This window comes from Akebia trifoliata, chromosome 8, assembly GCF_017979445.1.
Source record: "Akebia trifoliata isolate Shusen 1 chromosome 8, ASM1797944v1, whole genome shotgun sequence".
Classification (NCBI taxonomy): Eukaryota; Viridiplantae; Streptophyta; class Magnoliopsida; order Ranunculales; family Lardizabalaceae; genus Akebia; species Akebia trifoliata.
In genome coordinates, this window is record NC_141382.1 from 22,009,908 (window position 1) to 22,029,133 (window position 19,226).

At 36.8% G+C, this 19,226-nt stretch overlaps 1 protein-coding gene across 11 annotated transcripts in view; it reads left to right on the top strand.

Moving 5' to 3' along the window:
- LOC147396384 (COP9 signalosome complex subunit 2-like) overlaps positions 1-16,835 on the top strand; it is a 101,189-nt gene extending 84,354 nt beyond the window's left edge. For 8 of the 11 annotated variants that reach the window (XM_086450353.1, XM_086450350.1, XM_086450355.1 and 5 more), the window contains 6 exons: positions 420-607; positions 926-994; positions 1,092-1,182; positions 1,309-1,443; positions 1,681-1,793; positions 1,882-2,187. In XM_086450353.1, coding sequence (XP_086306479.1) covers positions 420-607; positions 926-994; positions 1,092-1,182; positions 1,309-1,443; positions 1,681-1,793; positions 1,882-1,972 — 687 coding nt within the window. In that variant the 3' untranslated portion in view covers positions 1,973-2,187. Of the gene's footprint in view, positions 1-419; positions 608-925; positions 995-1,091; positions 1,183-1,279; positions 1,444-1,680; positions 1,794-1,881; positions 2,188-2,466; positions 2,679-16,402 lie in introns of those variants that run through there. The other 3 variants (XM_086450351.1, XM_086450352.1, XR_015180504.1) reach the window with 3 other exon arrangements.
- The last annotated feature ends 2,391 nt before the right edge of the window (positions 16,836-19,226 follow it).

Genomic DNA, 19,226 nt, shown 5'->3' on the forward strand with positions numbered 1-19,226 from the left:
CCCAAACAAAGACACCATCAAATGTGGGAAGCAGGAGCAAATGCTGAACAACTTCAAGAAATAAAACATAAGCCTCATCTGGCTTTAAGTTAATTTCTAATTACTTCTTCAACTGATCAAAATTTTTTATTTTATAAGATTTTTTTTTAAATGCTCATCAAAGGGTGGTGGAGCTAATCGTTGTGACATTGCTCTATCTAATCAGTTCACAGAATATTGGAGAAGTTGTCACTTATCTTTCCAATAATCTATCCTTCTTGGGTGAATCATACCCGTCTTTCTAGGCTTGATTGAAAGTTTTTCCCTATTTGCACATGAAATATATTTATTGAATTGCTTTTTATTTCTCTCACCTAATTGCTTCCCATTTTTCCTATGTATGGTGTATAAACCATTTCTCAAGTATGAATTAATTGCAGCAATTATATCAGAAAGCACTTTCAATTAAATCTGCTATTCCCCATCCGCGGATCATGGGGATAATTCATGAGTGTGGTGGGAAAATGCATATGGCAGAGCGTCAATGGGCGGAGGCAGCTACGGATTTCTTTGAAGCTTTTAAAAACTATGATGAAGCTGGGAACCAGCGGCGTATTCAATGCCTCAAGTATGGTTGAAAGCACATTACCTTACGTTTCTGTTTTTTTGTTATTTTTATCACATCCAACATCCAACATCTACTCTTGTACTCTCATTTTGCTTCCCCCCCTTTGTACATAAGAGATTATACTCCAAAAATATTTCTCTTTTCATTTTTCTGTTCAAATATTAGGAACTGTGTGAGATGGTAACCACACCAACTTTTTTGTTCCCTAGAAGAGTGGTAAAGGTTTCACTGTGCTCGTGTTTCTTTCTACCATCTGTTCTCTTCTCTTTCACTGGTAGATCTCATGTTCTCTCTATCTTTATGATGCTTCATGTGCAGATATTTGGTTCTGGCAAACATGCTAATGGAATCTGAAGTGAATCCATTTGATGGGCAGGAGGCAAAACCGTGAGTTCTTTGAATTTCACCATTTCATTTTAGATATTAATTTATTTGAATATTGGTTTGTTTCATAGGTATACAAGGGTTTTTTTTTGGTTGGCAGATACAAAAATGATCCTGAGATCTTGGCCATGACAAATCTGATAGCAGCGTATCAACGGAATGAGATATTGGAGTTTGAGAAAATTCTCAAGGTTAGGGATTTTCATCCTATCTTTGACGTGATTGCTCTCTTTGTTATTATTATTATTATTTTCTTTTGTGTGTTTTTCTGTCCCTTTTCTCATGTAGGCTGCTCTCACAAACCTGTTATTGTTCAGAGTAACAGAAGGACTATTATGGATGATCAGTTCATCCGTAATTATATTGAGGACTTGTTGAAGAATATCAGAACCCAAGTACTGCTCAAGCTCATCAAACCTTATACAAGAATAAGGATCCCTTTCATATCAAAGGTGATCGTCATAAATTCTCCAAATGGTTTTTTTTTTTTTTTTTGGTGGGAATGCATTTACTTTTATGACCACTTTTTAGATTCATAAAAATCCTAGACGTTTTAGATTAGCTTAGCTTGGCTAGTTGTATTCAGTTCCACAGATTTTTTTATTTTTATTTTTTCCCCATATTTGCTAAACGCATTTGTGAGCTACATGTCTTGAAGTTAGTTAGTGAGCCCATTTGATGATTTACAGGAGCTCAATGTGCCAGAGAACGATGTTCAGCAGCTGCTTGTCTCACTAATTTTAGATAACCGTATACATGGGCACATTGATCAAGTGAACCGGTTGTTGGAGCGTGGGGACAGGTCACCTATTTTCAACTTGTTAAAACAACCTCTCTTTATATGAATTTTATTAAATTATTATATTTATTTTGGAAATTTTGCAATTCAGGTCCAAGGGGATGAAGAAATTTGCTGCCATAGATAAATGGAACACTCAACTCAGGTCCCTTTATCAAACTGTCAGCAATAGAATGGGGTGAGATTTATATAGAAAACAAAAGGTAGGAGGGTGGTTCTCTCTTAATTCAAATAGCTCACAGTTTTGGTTGAAGTATAACGTATAGAGTGTACGTACTAGCAAGTAAAAATTAAAAATAACCTCTGTACCTGTTGTTGGTTGATAGATCTGCTTAGTCCCACTTCAAAGTTTGATCCCTCCACCTTTTATTGAATATTTGAGATGCCCTGAAACTGATGATGATATCCCTTGACCTAAGTTATTATGGAAAATTACCTAAATGTCATGTTAAAGTGCAATAAATACACTTTGGAAATTGGAATCTAAGGGTATTTTGGTAAAAAAAATTACTTTTTTTAAATGCATTTTCGGTTCAAAATCCAATTCCTAAATTGTAGTATTTCACTTTAATGTGTGCCCTTAGGGCACATGACGTTAACAAAATCCACACTAAAAAAAAAAATACTTGGAAAACTAAGGGTATGTTCTTTTTACAGCTTGTAGTTTCAATTGCAGGTTTTTGTGCTTAGGAGAAGTAGAAGCTGTTTCCAGAGAAAAATTGTTTATTACTAAAGTTGAAAAGTATTGGGCTTCTTAGAGAAGTCTGGAATTGATGTTTGTTTGATAGTTTCTAGTTGTTGGCTTTTGACAAATTTACCAATTTGCCCTTACATGTACGAAAACTATCAAATGATATATTTTTTACATTAGCACAAATAATATTAAATACTTAAATAATAACTAATTAAACATTTGAAAATTAATCAACTAACTTATAAATTAACATCTAAACAATATATAGTCATCTACATTAGCATTGTAGAAAACATATAGGTCATACAACATATTTTAGTATGTTTAATCGTAGATTAAGTAGAAATGCTACTAGTAACACTGTAAATAAAATTAAAACAAGCATTAAATTTTACTTGATTGATTTTTAGCTACTAACTATGTCTTTGTATCTATTAAGAGGGGGTATGAAGTTTTGTTATATGGTTAATGGTGTTCTTAAAATGAGCTAATGAAAGCTTGTCACTATCTCATTATCGAAAGAGAAGTTTCTGAAATGAAAAATGATGACAAAAAATGATTCCTTCAGGATAATAAAGGTCATGCTCTTTCACTATGCAGTTCGACAAATCTACAAAATTGATTGGGTCTACTGGATTTAACACCCACAATACTCAAAAATCTTTCCATAACCTTTGGATCTGTGATCTACATTAAAACCTACAACGAATAACGACTTATGTTGAGATCGCCCCCATTAGATCATCAAATCAAGGAAAACCAAAGAAGCTAACCCAAATAAAACCTAACCTGCTTGTGAAGAAGAAGAAAATCGAAAATCTTCAATTATTGCGCAATGTACTTGATTGAAAGTCTATGAAGGTGCTTTGCGATATCTTCAAGCAAGGCCTAATGGCTTTTGTGAAGAGACAAAATAGAAAAGGGTTTTGTTCTTAACCAAGGAAAAAATCGATGGAAATGTGTGATTTCATCAAGGGTACGTTAGACATTTCAGCTGAGCCATTTTTCAGTGATTTGAGAAGTGCAAGTGCTTCAATGCGAAGCTTATCTAAGGTGACTTTATTTTGATGTACATTTTGCATAAAAAAAACTACATATGCATACAAAACCAAATCGAATGGCGACATAAGCATACAAAACCAAATCGAATGGTGATAAAAGGGCTTTTGCTTTTCAAAAAAGCCATGAAAACAATAAAAAGCCACACACAAAAGCCCAAACGAACAGGCTTTGACTTTTAGGTTGTACGTTTAAGTATAGCTTACTCATCAAGAGAAAAAAAAAGTAAAATCATTAATTTTTCTTCTCATAACTGTAGACATGAGATATTCATTATTTAAACCTAATGCTACGTTTTTTAGAGTTGCCACCATTCTTTGTTGGAAATGAGTGTATCTAGGTAAGGAGATTCGGTTAAAGAATGGAGAAGGTATTTAACACCCATTCTCTCTACTTAAGGTAACCACCTTTTAAATTTGACTATTTTTAAAAAGAATATCATAACAATAAAAATGCATGAGATGTATGAAGTAGGTGTGTGCATATGGTGAGTATATTATACCTCTTTGAAAGAGGATTTAATGTTAATATTGACATGAGAAATATCCTATAGAAGAGTATCATAGAATCATCACATTTTACATGAGTTAAAATGTTGGTTTAGAATTTTAAAGCAATTCCATGGATGGAACTCCCTTAAAGCTATAACCTTAATGCATGCATGTTTGGTTAGAAGGTTATTGTTTAAACCTTATTGAGTGAGTTACACTTTTCTTCATCGTGGTCAAACATGTGTGGTGTGTGTATAGTGTACATATGATGCATAAGAGAAAATAGGTTAAGAAGGACTTCAACCTTCATCCGTTCGATCAAATTGTATCAAGCATTCCATGTTTAAAGTTGAGGTTCAATTTACTTGGGATGAAGGAGGGTTCTCCGTTACCTCCTAAAGGCTACAAAAAAGAAAAAGAGAGGGATGAAAGAAGAAGATGCAAGTTAAAAAGAGTTTTAAAAAATAAACTACAACACCTACCTTGCCCCTGTGATATTCTTGAATGATCTGGAATCTTGGAAGATGAACTTGACGGTTAAATGATTTAGTTGAAGATAGAAAATGAGAGTTGTTGAGTTGAAGGTAACGAGATTAGAGAATGAGTAAGGATTTTGGTAGAGTTTTAGGTTGAGAGATGGGGGCTTAAGAGCATGCCTTGTTCATAGAAAATTAGGTATTTATAGAGTTTTTGAAGAACTTTTGGGGATAAAGTGGTCCCACCCTAAAAATAAAGAGAATAGACATGAGGTTTAAGTTATTTCTTTTTGGATTTTTCATTTGTATGAGGGTAAATGTGACTTTTGTAAATAAATCCTATAAGCATTCTTTGATCTTTATTTTTTTGGTAAATAGATGTGAGAAGACAAAGTATTTTTTGGAGAGTGAGTTAGGGAGTGACATGTGTTAAGGTGGAGTGGTAGGTGAAAAGTAAACCTTGGTTCATTTGTAAATAACTCATAAAGTAAAGGTGAATGTATATTTTTTAAATGGACTACTTGGAGAACAAAAGTACTTTTGGGAGGGTGAGTAAGGGAGTTGCATGTGTAAAGGTGAAGTGGTAGGTGAAAAATAGACTTTGGTTCATTTGTAAATAACTCATAAAATAAGGGTGGATGTATATTTTTGAAATTGACTAATTGGAGAACTCTATGTATGTACTTGAAGATTCTCACGTTTTGAAGGTATGATTGGAAGTTCCCTAAATTTTATTTGATTTTTATCAAAAAGACCAAATAACCTTTTTGGTTTGACCATCGTTTTTGGGAAGGGTATTCTTGGATTTCCACAAGTAAGAGTTGACTCTCCCATTAGATGAAGCATTGGGTATTGAGGGTATGGACACAAGATTCTTCGTTTCCTAAATATCTCTCCTACTTTGAGACATTTTGGAGTCGTCACCATTCTTTTTGTAAAAGGGTGTGAATGGTTACCCATGATGTACTTTTTTGAAAAATCATTTGTTTTGACATTTAGTGATTCTCATACGGATGTGGCTCATTGGTCCAACTTTGGATTTAGGTAAAAGGGTTCATGTTAGGGAGTAGGGAAGGTATTAGGCATCCTACTCCCGACACCGTTGGTGCTAACCTCGGATTCGATCATTTTTTGAAAATAAAATAAAATGAAAAGAATCGGAAAGATTCGACATGTGCTCTCAAGGTGTTAGGCATCCTACTCCCGACACCGTTGGTGGTAACCTCGGATTCGATCATTTTTTGAAAATAAAATAAAATGAAAAGAATCGGAAAGATTCGACATGTGCTCTCAAGTATGAGATACTTTCGATGTTGGTTCAAACCATTGATGGCATCCTTATTGAAAAAGGGACCCTATGATGGTTCAAGCCATTTGTAGTGTGTGCATAGGTATAGAGAAATGAGAGAAGTAGAAGAGGAGAAGTTGGAAGGGGAGAGAAGGGGGGAGAAGAAGAGTGTTTCTCTTTTTCTTTTTAGTCCATTCCTACCTTGCTCTTAGGTTGACCTTCAAAAGATGAGTCCTTGACTTGATCTTGGCTTATTTGAGAGAGTGTGGAGAGTTAAGAGTGAGTAGTGAGTTGAAAGTAGAGAGTTGGGAGTAAAGGGTTTAGAATGAGAGTATTTTTTTAATTTTTCATTAGGTGAGAATTTTATTGAAGATTGAGAGATTTTATAGAGTTTTGAAGGTTATTTTAGGGGTAAAATGAGATAAATTGATGAAAGGAAGTAGAATGACTAGGGGTCTGTGAAAGGGGGTGTGTAAATTGAGGGTGATGGAAGGGTATTTGTGTAAAGGGGCTAAATGGGTTATTTATGACCAAATGTATTTGATCTTTCAACCCATTTGGGTTAAGTGTTAAGTAAAGGGGAATGAGTGGTGTTTGGTTGAGAGAATGGGGTTATAAGAGGGTGAGGGATTGGTTAAGTGTCTGGTGAGGTAAAGGGGAGTAGTATTTAGTTTGAGAGAATATGGGGTATAAGAGGGTGGTTGATTAGGTTTTGAGAGGGTAAGAGAGAGATGATGACATGTGTCAAGATGTGTGAAGATTAGAGGTTCAAATGGGTTGATTGGAGAGAATGAGTGCTTGATTTGAAAGGAGGGGTATGGGTTTGGATTGTAAAGAAAGGTTTGTAGGGAATGATGAAGGTAGGTTAGTGAGAGGTATGGGTTGGAGATGTGGGTAGATATATTTTTTTTAGAGAAAAGTGACGATGGTAGGTAGTTGGATGAGGAAGATGAGTTGAGATGGTGACATGTGTCCCACCTTAATAATCATTGTGATTGGTTATGATCATTGGGTTGGGTTGAAAGTTGGGCTTAGGTAATGGATTAGATAGGTACAGTGTTTGATGAATGATTAGGCTTAGGTGGTAGGTTAGGCTTGGGTATAGTAATGGCTAGGGGGTTGACTTGAATGGGATTAGGTGGTAGGTTGGACTTTGCTATAGATTTGGGGTTGAGTTGAATAGTAATGGATTTGGATTAGGGTTAGAATGGGTTGAAAGATGAGAGGAGTAGTGAGGAGTTTTTGGTCCATGGGCCACGTGAGTAGGGCCTTGGGCCATTTGTTGAAAGAAAATGACGAAGTATATTGGATTTTGAAGGTTTGGGCCTTTAGGATCCATTCCAATTTTTTTGGGCATTTGCATCAAGGGCCCAGTCAAATTTGAGTGTCTACAGTTGTCCCTCTTTGCAGGAATTACGTGCAAAGAATAGATGAAACTGTGATTTGTACGGGTCCGAGGATTTTGCTCAAACATGTTTTGAAAACATCGATTTGATTTGTGTATTTCAGGACAAGGAGTGGCTACCCAAGCACAGGGTCTGACAGGGTGAGCTTTTTGATTTCCTCAACCTCGTGGTGCGGAGCTCGTGTGAGGTCTCAGATTTGGGATAGATTAATGAAAAACTTTGAAATGGTAGTTTTCCAACGATTCTTAGACAAATTTGAATTTGTATATTTCCTGACAAGGAGTGGCTACCCAAGCACGGGGTCTGATAGGGTATTCCTTTTAATTTCCTCAACCTCGTGGTGCGGAGCTCGTGTGAGGTCTCAGATTTGGGATAGATTAATGAAAAACTTTGAAATGGTAGTTTTCCAACGAGTCTTAGACAAATTTGAATTTTGCTTTTACAAACATGATACTTTTATTTTTGTGATTTTTTTGACTTTCTGACTTTTTTTTATTTTTGTTTTATTTTATTTTTTATTTTATGATTATGGTCCGTTAATGGAACACGGACTAACGAAGCATTCCTCGTACTTTCTTGTCATAAGAACTTTTCAATTGCTGCTGATACCATGTAACCCTCTCCATCACTCACTCTCGAGTTTCATCTAACCAATCTAGATTTCGTGTTATCATTTCCTCGTTCATGTTTGCCTCAGAAACTTGCATTCTTGTTATAGGGAGTTGTACCTCTGTAGGGATGACAATCTTCATTCCATATGTTAACGTAAATGACGTCAGCCCTATGGCCCGTCTGGGTATTGTTCGATATACCCACAATACACTATGCAATTCTTTCACCCATTTTCCTTTATGCTCGGCCAACCTTTTCTTCAAGTTATCCAAAATGGTATTGTTCGAAACTTCTATCTGTCCATTTCTTTGCAGGTATCTCGACGATGATTTGAGCAAGTGGATCTTGTGCTCTTTGTAATATGACTGCACTTGGCTTCCCTTAAATTGTTTGCCGTTGTCTGAGATTACCGTATAGGAGATTCCAAAGTACGTTATGACATGTTCCCATGTAAACTTAATAACTTCTTCTTCCCTTATCCGAATAAGAGGAACGGCCTCTACCCACTTGGTGGAGTAATTCGTTGCCGCTAGTATGAATTTCTTACCCCTTTTTCCCCGGGGTAGGGGTCCAAGAATGTCCATTCCCTAGATTGCAAAAGACTAGGGAGCTGTCATTGGGTGAAGCTTGTTAGAAGGTCGGAGGTTCAGATGAGCATATCTTTGGCATGTATCGCACATTCTGATGTATCTTTTATAATCTTCTTGCATCTTAGGCTAGAAATATCCTTGAGTTACTACCTTATTCGCTAGTGACTGTCCTCCCGAATGATTATCGCATATTCTTTTATGTATTTTTGCCATTGCTAGCTCAAAGTCTTTTGCATTTAGACATTTTAAGAGGGATCCCCTGAATGACATCTTGTACAGTTCTTCATTGATTAGCGTATACCTTCTGACTTTATAGAGGAGGTTCCTAGCCTTCTTCTTATCTTGAAGAAAGGTTCTTGACTGAACGTATTCTATGTAGTCGTGCATCCACCCTAGTGTCAGGTCGATCTGCATACATTTATTTGACTTATAGTTGATGCTTGCTATTTTCTGGTATTCCACGAGTATCGCTCGAGATTCTGAATCTCTGAGTATTGAAGCAATAAACGCTAATAAGTCAATGTGCCTATTTTCATCCCATGAAATTCTATTTATATTTACCTTGGTGAACCCGTTGATTTCTCCTTTTACCATTGCCAAATATTTCGCCATTCACTCATCCTTGGCTTCGTACTCTCCACTGCATTGATTTGCAACTAACTGCGAGTCTGTAAGCACCAGAAGTCTACTGATCTAGAGGTCCCTTACCATTTTGTGCTCGTTTATGATGGCTTTGTATTCTACTTCGTTGTTTGAAGCCTCGTACCTGAGCTTCAATACTTTCTCGAGTCTAACATTGTTTGGGGTCAACAATACTATGTCGACGCCTAACCTAGTATAATTTGATGATCTGTCGACAAACATCCTTTATCCTGACTGACTCCATACGTCAACTTTTTCTATTACTTCATCCCCTTCCTCTTCCTAGTTGGGATTTTCAATTGGAAAATCTACTAGGAAATCCATCAACACTTGCCTTTTCAATGTTTTTCAACCTTCGAACTATAGGTCGTGTTCTCCAAGAGTTATTGCCCATCTTGCCATTTTTCTGGACTTATCCGACCTGTACATCATGTCTTTCAAAGGGTGGTCGGTTACTACTCGGACTCGATGAGACAAAAAGTACGGTCAGATTTTTTGGGGGATATGTAGACTTTCTCGATTTTGTGTATTTGACCTCTGATGGGCTTAGCGGTTTGTTGATGTAATAGATATGATATTCTTGCCTGAGGTCCACCTTGAATAACACCGAGCTTATGAATTGTGTTGTAGCTGCTTGATAGATTCTCAACTCCTCCCCTTCCTCTAGAGTGGTGAGTATGGGTGGTTGTCCCTAGTATTTTTTTTTGGTTGTGAAAGGTTGTCTTGCATTTTTTGCTCCACATGAACCCTTTTCCTTTTTCTAACAAGTTAAACAATGGACGACACCTATCCATGACTCGAGAGATGAGCTTGTTTAAGACCATTATCCTTTTAGCTAAATTCTGCGCCTGCATCATATTTTTCAGACTCGGCATCTCAATCAAAGACCGTATCTGACCTAGGTTTGCTTCAATGTCTCAATCCCTCTCTTTGTAATGAAATGCCCAAGGAACTTTCCGGAAGACACCCCAAACGCATATTTCTTCGGGTTTGACCTCATTCAATATCCCCTTATGCACTCGAATGTCTCCTCAAGATCTCTTAGGTGGTCTTCTGTTTTTTTATTTTTTACTAGCAGATCATCAATGTACACTTCAACTATTCTCCCAATCATGTCCTCGAACATTTTGGTCACTAGTCTCTAATAGGTTGCCCCTACATTTTTTAATCCGAAAGGCATGGTTTTATAATAGAACAACCCTTGCTCGATTGTGAAAGATGTCATCTCCTAGCCTTCTACTACTAGGGGGATCAGGTTATATCCTGAGTATCTATCTATGAATGACATTGTTTCGTGCCCCAAGGTGGAATCAACCAATCTATCGATTCTCGACAAAGGGAAGCTATCCTTTGGGTAGGCTTTGTTGAGTTTGGTGAAGTCGATACAGATCTTGACCCTTCCATCCTTCTTTGGCACTACCATTATATTTTCCATCCACTCGGGGTACTTGACTTCTTTGATGAACCCTGTCCTCAAGAGTTTGTTGATTTCCTCGTTTACCCCCTACCTTAGACGTGAATACAATCTCCTCGGTTTTTACCGAACTAGTCGCAATGCCTCATCGACATTTAATTGGTGGCACACAATGAGGGGATTTATCCCCAGCATATCATCGAAAGTCTATGCGAAAACATCTTTATTGGCCTTCAGGAACTGCACTAGCATATCCCGTTCTTCCTTTGGTAGTATTGTCCCAATGCTAATTAGTTGTTCTCCTTTAGTAGCGAGATTTATTGGCTTTACTTCCTCAACCACTGCTACCCGTTCTATCTGTGATTCTCTCTATAATTGTTATAACTGCTCGATTTCGACAGGTGGCTCTTTCCTTTTCTTTTTAGGCTCGATTCTATCATGTTTCCCAGACTTAAGTGCCATTGAAAAACACCTCTAGGACATGTTTTAGTTTCCTATAATCTCCATCATCCCCTCTTTACGTGGGGCGGGAAGACTTTCATCTTATGTATCCTTCTTTTTCTGAGAATGGCATTGTACACCAAGTCGACATCGATCACTATGAATCTTATCATAACCACCCTAGACCCTGCTGCTACTAGGAGGGGTATTTCTCCAAATTGAGGTAGTCAGGGTTCCGCTGAATCCGAACACAGTAGTTGGTTTAAGGCTTTCTAAGATCCCCATCTTATTCGTTGGTTCCAAAAATAGGATGTCCACTGCGTTGCTAACAGCCACCAAAATTCTCTTGAGGTCTACGCTTCTGACTAGTAATGCTATTATGAACATGTCTTGGTGAGGCATATCGGAGGTCATTTTCTGTGAATACTATTTCCATACTTCGCCACCCCCAGAGGATACTTGGTTGACGTTGATTTCGTGGCGTATCTTTCTTCGATTGCCTTTCTAATTCATAAATCCCCAAGGTAGTATGTACTACCCTACGCCCCTTAGGTTCTTGTTGTCTATCGCTTTTGGGTTGTTGAGGTCATGGTTTCTGATTTTCTTCGTCTTTATCTGGCTATGGTAGCACATATCTCCTGAGTTTCCCATCCTCAATCATATCTTGTACAATATGCCACAGTCTATAACAATCTTCAGTCGGGTGGTCCTCTTCTCCATGGTATTCACAGTATGGTTTTCCCAGTTTTCCTCAATAATCATGAGGTGGTTCTATGAAACCAGGGTCGCTACGGATGTGCCTCAATATTACTGATAGCTCCTCGTTGAGCGGGATGTACACTCACCCCCTCTTCCACCTCAACTACTTCTTCTAGTCCTTATATCTCTTCCTACTACCCCCATCACTTGGTTTGATTGAGACTTTCGGGGCCTCAAGATCTACCATACTGACAACGACTATCTGCGTTATTTGCCCTCTACTCTTTAGTGACTCCTCTACTAAGATATATTTTTCAACTTTCACTTATAGGTTTTCAAGTCGTGAAGGGTCAGACTTGATCAATGACTCATTCAATCGAGTTTCGAAGATGATTGTCGCAACATAAGCCGTGCAAATGGTCGCCTCGTCTCTCGATGTATCTTTGTCTGGAATCGAGTCACAAAAGAATGTAAACTCTCATCGACTTCTTGTCTAAGGTTAAAAAGTATGTTCATTCTGACATTTTGTTTATGTAAGTTGATAAACTATCCGACAAACGCCTCCTCCAACTTGGAAAAACTTCTTATTGATCCAGTGGGCAACCCTTGGAACCATGACTTAACTCTTTACCTCAGAGTTGATGGGAAGAGTTTGTAGAGTAATGAATTATCGTTCTGGTACAAAACCATTTGACACCTGTAATGGAAGATATGGTCCATAGGGTCCCTCGTTCCGTTGTCTGCTTCAAATTTTGGCAAATGAAATGCCATCGGGGGCTCAGATCCCATTATTGTTGGTGAGAATGATGTCCCCTGAGTTCTCAGATTGCATTTCGAGCTCTTTGTTACGGATCCCTTCCTCGAACAAGTTCCTCATATCTCATTCTCAGCATTTCTTCAACTTCTCCCATTGTCATGGGGTTCTAAGCATCAGAGCTTCCTTGCTTTGTTTTTGTTGCCATTGAGTCCATGGTGCGATTTTCCTCAGTTAGTTCCGTCGTGCAGGGTAGGTGTCCCTGACTACATTCCCCTTCCAGATTTCCTCATGTCTCAGCTCCCTCACCCACTCTTTGCTTGAGTTCTTTTTTTTTTCTTTATTGTTGTGATCTCATCATTTTGCTTCTCTAGTCCCCTACGCATCTCTTCTCTCATCTCCGTTAGCAAATGATACATCGCAAGCATTGGCTCTGGCGATAATGGAGTTGGGTCCACTGTAAGGGGTTTAATGGCTCTCCACGTCCTTCACCTCTTGTTCTTACCATGCTAGTTGTTTTTCTCTTGTACGGATCCCACAGACGGCACCAAATTGTAGATGCACGGATTCACTCTACTTTGTGATCCTCCCTGGAAATTCCTAAGCTTGGTGGATAGCCTGAAACAAAACCACTCCAACATCCAAGTTAAAATTTTAGTGCCGAGTTAGTAAAGTGTTCTCAAGAAGAATTTTTTATAACTTTTTGGGTGTATTGCCTCCCTGTATTTATAGAGCTCTCTATCTGCAGATCTCTTTAGGTTTTCTCTGCGATTCTTGTTGGGGTGGTTTCATCTACTTCAAGATCTGCCTTGGTGTCTGCAAGAGTAGTTACACCTAATCCCTCTATTGCAGGTACAACTATACCTAATCCCGCAGGAGCAGGAGTAGCTATACCTAATCCTGCAGCTGCAAGTGTAGTCGAACCTAATCTTGCAGCTACAGGAGCAAGTACACCTAATCTCGTAGCTATAGGAACGGGTATACCCGACATACCAGGTTTCACGGAGCTTTCCACAACCTACTTACTAGTATAATTTTTAAAGGTCGGTCGTAATGTAGCTCGATTGGTTCACCACATAATTCAGTAAGTTGGTTACGATTCCTTGAGATTGTCACGTGTCACTTACTCCAAGAAATACTCTCCATAGCTCCTATCCAGTCTTATCCATGGAAGACACTCTGATAACAACTGCTTTCCCCATGCTTCCAACTTTGGTAGATGCTAACTCTAACCCCCTTCCACTGATCTTATTGATGTATCTCCTACTTAGGAGAATATTTTGCCTATTGACCCAGTTGAGGTCTAGGATTGTTGTAATTAATTTTTTTTGTCTACATTAATGAAACATGATCTCCCTTTCCCTTCCCACCTTTTTTAAATGAAGAATATTTCTTGACTCTCTAATTTGATCTGACTTCTGACCTCTAACTTTGATTAAGCATTTTGTACTTATGACTTTTAACTCTTATAAAAAATAATGATTTACTTACCTCACTGAGTGAAGTTTTGTTCCCTCAATGAATTGAACATTTTCACTTATAAAAATAATGTTTTACTCACCTATAAAGATAATGCTTCACTCGCCTCATTGAGCAAGGCTCAGTGCCCTTAGTAAACCAACCATTTATAATTATAAAAATAACCACTCACCTCATTGAGTGAAGCTTGGTTCCCTCAATGAATCAACTATTTACAATTATAAAAATAGTGTTTCAGTTGGGTCAGCATTTGTTTCCTCCATCCGACCTTTTTGTTATTTTTTTTTATCATGTTAGCAACGTAGTTCTGAGCCACCACCTAATCACCTCTAATTTCCATGGGTCTTTGGCTGGTCAAGAAAGGTATTATTTGGTGGTACGTTGAACACACGACTTGTATGGAATGTATCCACCTCCTTCCTAGTGTAGATTTGTACACCAAACTCACCTCTATGAATACAAACCTAGTCATTACCACCTCGGGCCCCACCACAACAAGTAATATGAGTTCTCCTGTTTGGTTTATCAGGTTCCTGTTAAATCCATAAACACTAACCTTAGCCTTTCCCAATCATTCGAGGAGTTATATTTGTTCAACTATCGAGAGGAATAAGATGTCTATTATACTCCCAACATCAATGAGGATTCTCTTTAGATCCACTATCTCCATGACCAGAGCATTGTTGTGTGGTCTTGTTACCCCTATCAAGTCTTTTTGCGTAAATATAGTCTCTTTACTTCTCTAGATCAATTCAGGTACCCGATTTACTATTGCCCCAATTGAGACTTGGTAGATCTCATTTTCATGCTATGTCTTTCTAACTTTGAATCGATGAAAAATTCTGACCATCCTATCATAGCCAAACTTTCCAACTATTGTATTAACTACACTCCAACCTCGTTCCTCCTATGCTAGAAGACTTGTCAAAGGTAAAGGGGGTAGCTCTCATCTCATGGGCTCCTCTATTATGGTTGATACAAACCTTCTAACCTTCTCTTGATCGACCATGTCCTGGATGATATGTTTTAACCTCCAGCAATCATTAGTTGGGTGATCATCAACCTTGTGGTATTCGCAATACGATTTTCCCAATCCTTCTTGATAATTTAGGGGAGTGGCATGAAGCTAAGGTCATTATTGATGTATTTAAGGATTTTAGAAGATCTCTAAGTTAGAGGGGTAAAGACCCTTTTTAGTTTCCATGAATTTCGACCCTGAGTTTGTCTCACCATTTTCTTTTTTGACCTTTTTTTTTCATCTTTCCATCTACCCCATGCTTATATTTTGTCTAGCATCACAGTGTTCACTGTTGGTGTTGTTTCTTATGCTCTACTTCTTAGAGTTTCTTCCAAGATGATGTACTTTTGAATCATCACATATAGGTTCTCCAACCTTTTTGGTGATTCAGTTATCAGTTCCTTATCTAGCTTTATGCCTATGGCGATTGCATTAACGTAAGCTTGAATTACCATATCATCATTAGTGTTTTCCACTTGCATAAGTTGGGTTTAGAATCAAGATGTAAATGCATAGATGTTATCCCTATCCCCTTGCCTCAAGTAAAACAGCACATTGACCTTGATCTTCCTATGCCTATTGTAAATATAATGAGCCACACTCCAGTTATTAGAGGTTCTTGATCGAGGCTAGTGGCAAGCCCTGAAACTATGTGATGGATCTCGGCCATAAGGTTGATGGGAACATCGTACACGTTGGTGCATCGTTTCCTTGGTGGAGGACCATAAGGCTTTTTTATTAGTGCATAACGTGTTCCACCAAATCCTTAATTCCATCGAAAGAATCAAATTTGTACATGTGGAACTTCTTGGGTGGCTTAGAATTCTAAATGGCCTCTACGAACGATGACACCCTCAAGTCTCTAACGATTGATTAAGCTAGTTGACTGACCAGTTCTCTTCTGATTCCGTTGTCTTCCTTTTGCCTCAACATATCATCCACCTCCCCTAACATTAGAGTATAGCTTTAAAAGATTTATATATACATACATGATGAAACTCCAAAAATATATATACATTAAGTACTCAAAAGAAAACATCCGAGATTTACAAAACTCCAAAAATAAATCCCCAAAAAGTAATCCCAACCATATAAACCGACATGTCTACTATACTACTAATACTCTATAGTAATCCATATCTTGAGATTTATATTAACCAACTCATCCTCCTAGGCTTCTACTGATATCATATAGACATAATCGACCACATTCTCTCATTATCTGGCAGAGACTCGAAATACCTTCTCGCAAAGTCTTCTAACACATTTATCCAGACTGACATTTTATTCATATTTGGATTGGATCAGATATAACAAATCTTACACTGAGGTATAAAACGAGTAGGTAATGATCAGTGTCAAAAATTACTAATTTATCCGTACTTTTCCCAGGCATTTATCTTGATTTTTGTTCTATTTCATTAGATTAGATAAATAATCATGCTAAGCCTCAAATTATCTTATTACATGTCCTACCATGCTAAATAGACTTAATTGCATGAAACTAATGAATTTATCAGATGACTGATTACGTGTGTTCATCTTACAGGTCAACTATCAAATCATAAGGATGAACAACCAAATCAATTAATCAAGTGTACATTACAATCTAGAAGACTAATCAAGCAACCATGCAAAATTGGAGATCCAAAAGTCTCAACATCAATGTGGTGCAATCAAGAACCAAATGTGGAACGCCCTAAAATTCTTCGAGTGTGCTCCTCGCATGCTTTTATGTGCAAGATTGATGATGGCTCTTTTTGGGTCCTTCTAGAGCACCAAATGTGTATAAATAGACATGTTTCCCAATTAAAAAGGGTCCTTGTGCCTTCTCTCTTTTCTTCTCTACTGTCCTTAGCATTTTTTCTTGTAATTTTTCATTTTTTAGATAGTTTACATTCTACAATTTTCTGTAATTTCCCCAAGAAGAAGATAGTGTTCATTGGTTAATCAATGAATACAAGTATTGGTTTTATGACTTCTCTCTATCTCCTTGCAATGACCATAGGCTAGACTCCCTTCATTAGTGAGAGGAGGAAGTTTAGGAGAAAGCTTTTAATCTTGTATTTTAGTTCTTATCCTTCCATGTTTCTATGATTATTGGGTTCTTTTCAAAGTTTTATCCAACTCTGATAGATCAAAGCTTTAGATGAATCCTTACACCTATTATGCTTAATTTAGATGTTTTATATTTAGATTAGATCAAGATAAAATATGTTTAATCTAGATAATTGGTAGTATGGGCTTTACACATTAGTGAGTAAAGAAGCTCTAACTATTGTGTTATTCAAGCTTCATGTTATATCTTCCAATCCAATGGACTCACACCAAGCCCTTGGAGTTGAGTTAGAAGGATAAAAATTAGATGTGGGTTGAAAGCGCCCTCGATCCGCGGGGTGCACGGATCCGCTTTTGACCATTGAGGTTTGGGAGTCGCCACCTAGTTATTACGGTCTAGGAACTAAATTTTGACTTTAAAAGGCAAATAAACTAATCTACGAAAGAAAAATACAAGTCTGGGGATCACGGTACGGGGTTGGAAGGTGTTAGGCACCAACCTCGTCCGGCAAACGTCAGTCTCTATTAATTCCCAAATAAAACTACATTGCTAACAAAACCTAAATAATAATATAAAAAAATAAAAATACTCACCTTTTCCGAATGCAACGATTTTGTTCCTTCAGATCTGATAGAATATCTTCTCGTGAAGTATTCCTCGTTTTATTTTGTCTTCGGATCTGATCTCTGAGCTCCGAGGCAAGGTATCTATTTCTTAGATTTGGATTCTTCGGATTTGTTTATGGATTTCTGAGTGTTTTTTAAGGGCTTCTAGGTGTTTTTCAAGCTAAAATCGAAGTATGGGTATTAGGTAAAGAGTTGGAGCTTCAAAATTAGGGTTTATGAGAGGTTTGGGGGATTTTTTGACTTACTTCTCTTATGGTTTATGATTTGATATGAAAATAGGGTGTGAGGACCCTTATTTTTAGATTTTTTTAAGGGTTGATTTAGATAGAATTAGTGTTTGATTATAATTCTTTTAATTAGAGTTGTATTTTAGTTATAATTGTTTTAGGTAGAGTTGTATTTTAATTAGAATTGTTTTAGGTAAAGTTGTATTTTAGTTAGAACTTTATTAAATAGAGTTATTATTTAATTGGAACTCTATTAGGATTTTGACTTTTGATATTATTTGATTGACTTTAATATATTCACTTTGGTCTTACTTAATTGACTTTAATTTTGACTTTAGTCTTACTTGATTGACTTTAATTTTGAATTTAATCTTATTTGATTGACTTTTAATACCTTGACTTTAGTCTTGCTTGGTTGACTTTAATTTTTTGGAGAACCCCCCTCTATTATATCTTTAATTCTTTGGACCCCCAAATGGAGGGGTCCTTAAAGAAATATCTTGCGAACCCTCAACAATTTTGTCTGAGAGCCTGATTGATCAATTTTTTTAGTTCAAAATTTTAAATTAATTTCATTAATGTTTCACTTTAATTATTTAATGTTTTATTTATTAATTTAGAAATTTTTAATTATGAAAATTGTGAAATTATCGTTTTGCCCTCGGAGAAGACTTTTCGCGTTTTAAGTCGGTTTTTTATGTTCCAGGATGTTTTAGAATCGATTTTTCGTAAGGAATTCAATGAAAATATTGGTTTGTATCATTTATGAAATTTTTTGTGTGAAATGGTCTTGAACTTTATGAGGGGCATTTTCGTAATTTTTTCAAATTCTGTTAAAATTGGCAAAATGATTTATTTGATTTCGATTTAATGTTTTATGAGTTTGAATGGGTTTTCATAAGTGTAACGTAGGCTCTAGGGATATTTTGATGTTAGGGGTATTTTGGTAATTTGGTCAATTTTTAGTGATTTTTATCGTGAAACTTCTTTTTGTCTGAAAAATTATGATTTCTATGTTTCTGGAGTCGTATTTTCCTAGCGTAACGTGGTTTCTACAGTTTTATCAGTTCGAGATACCTCATCCAGATTTCTGAAACATTTCTGGTAACAAAATAAACTAATGGAAATAACATCCATCATTGGGAATCATTGCAATCGGGATGACGAGTTGATTAATCAAGCGAGTGCAAAAATGGGGTGTCTACATGGGTTTAATTGCTAGCCCTAAGTTACTCTAATCACTAATGATATTATTTTCTTACTTTTTAGTTTAATTTCCATTTCTATTGCTTTACTTTCCAGTAATATTTACTTTTATTTTTTGTTATACAAAACACAAAAACAACGTTTAAAATAGTGACTTAGATTACTTCATTTTTCTTTAGCTTGGTAACAACCCATTTTTTCTTGGGTTCGATCCCTTACTTGCCCCATAAGTTAAGGAAAGTTGTAAACATTATT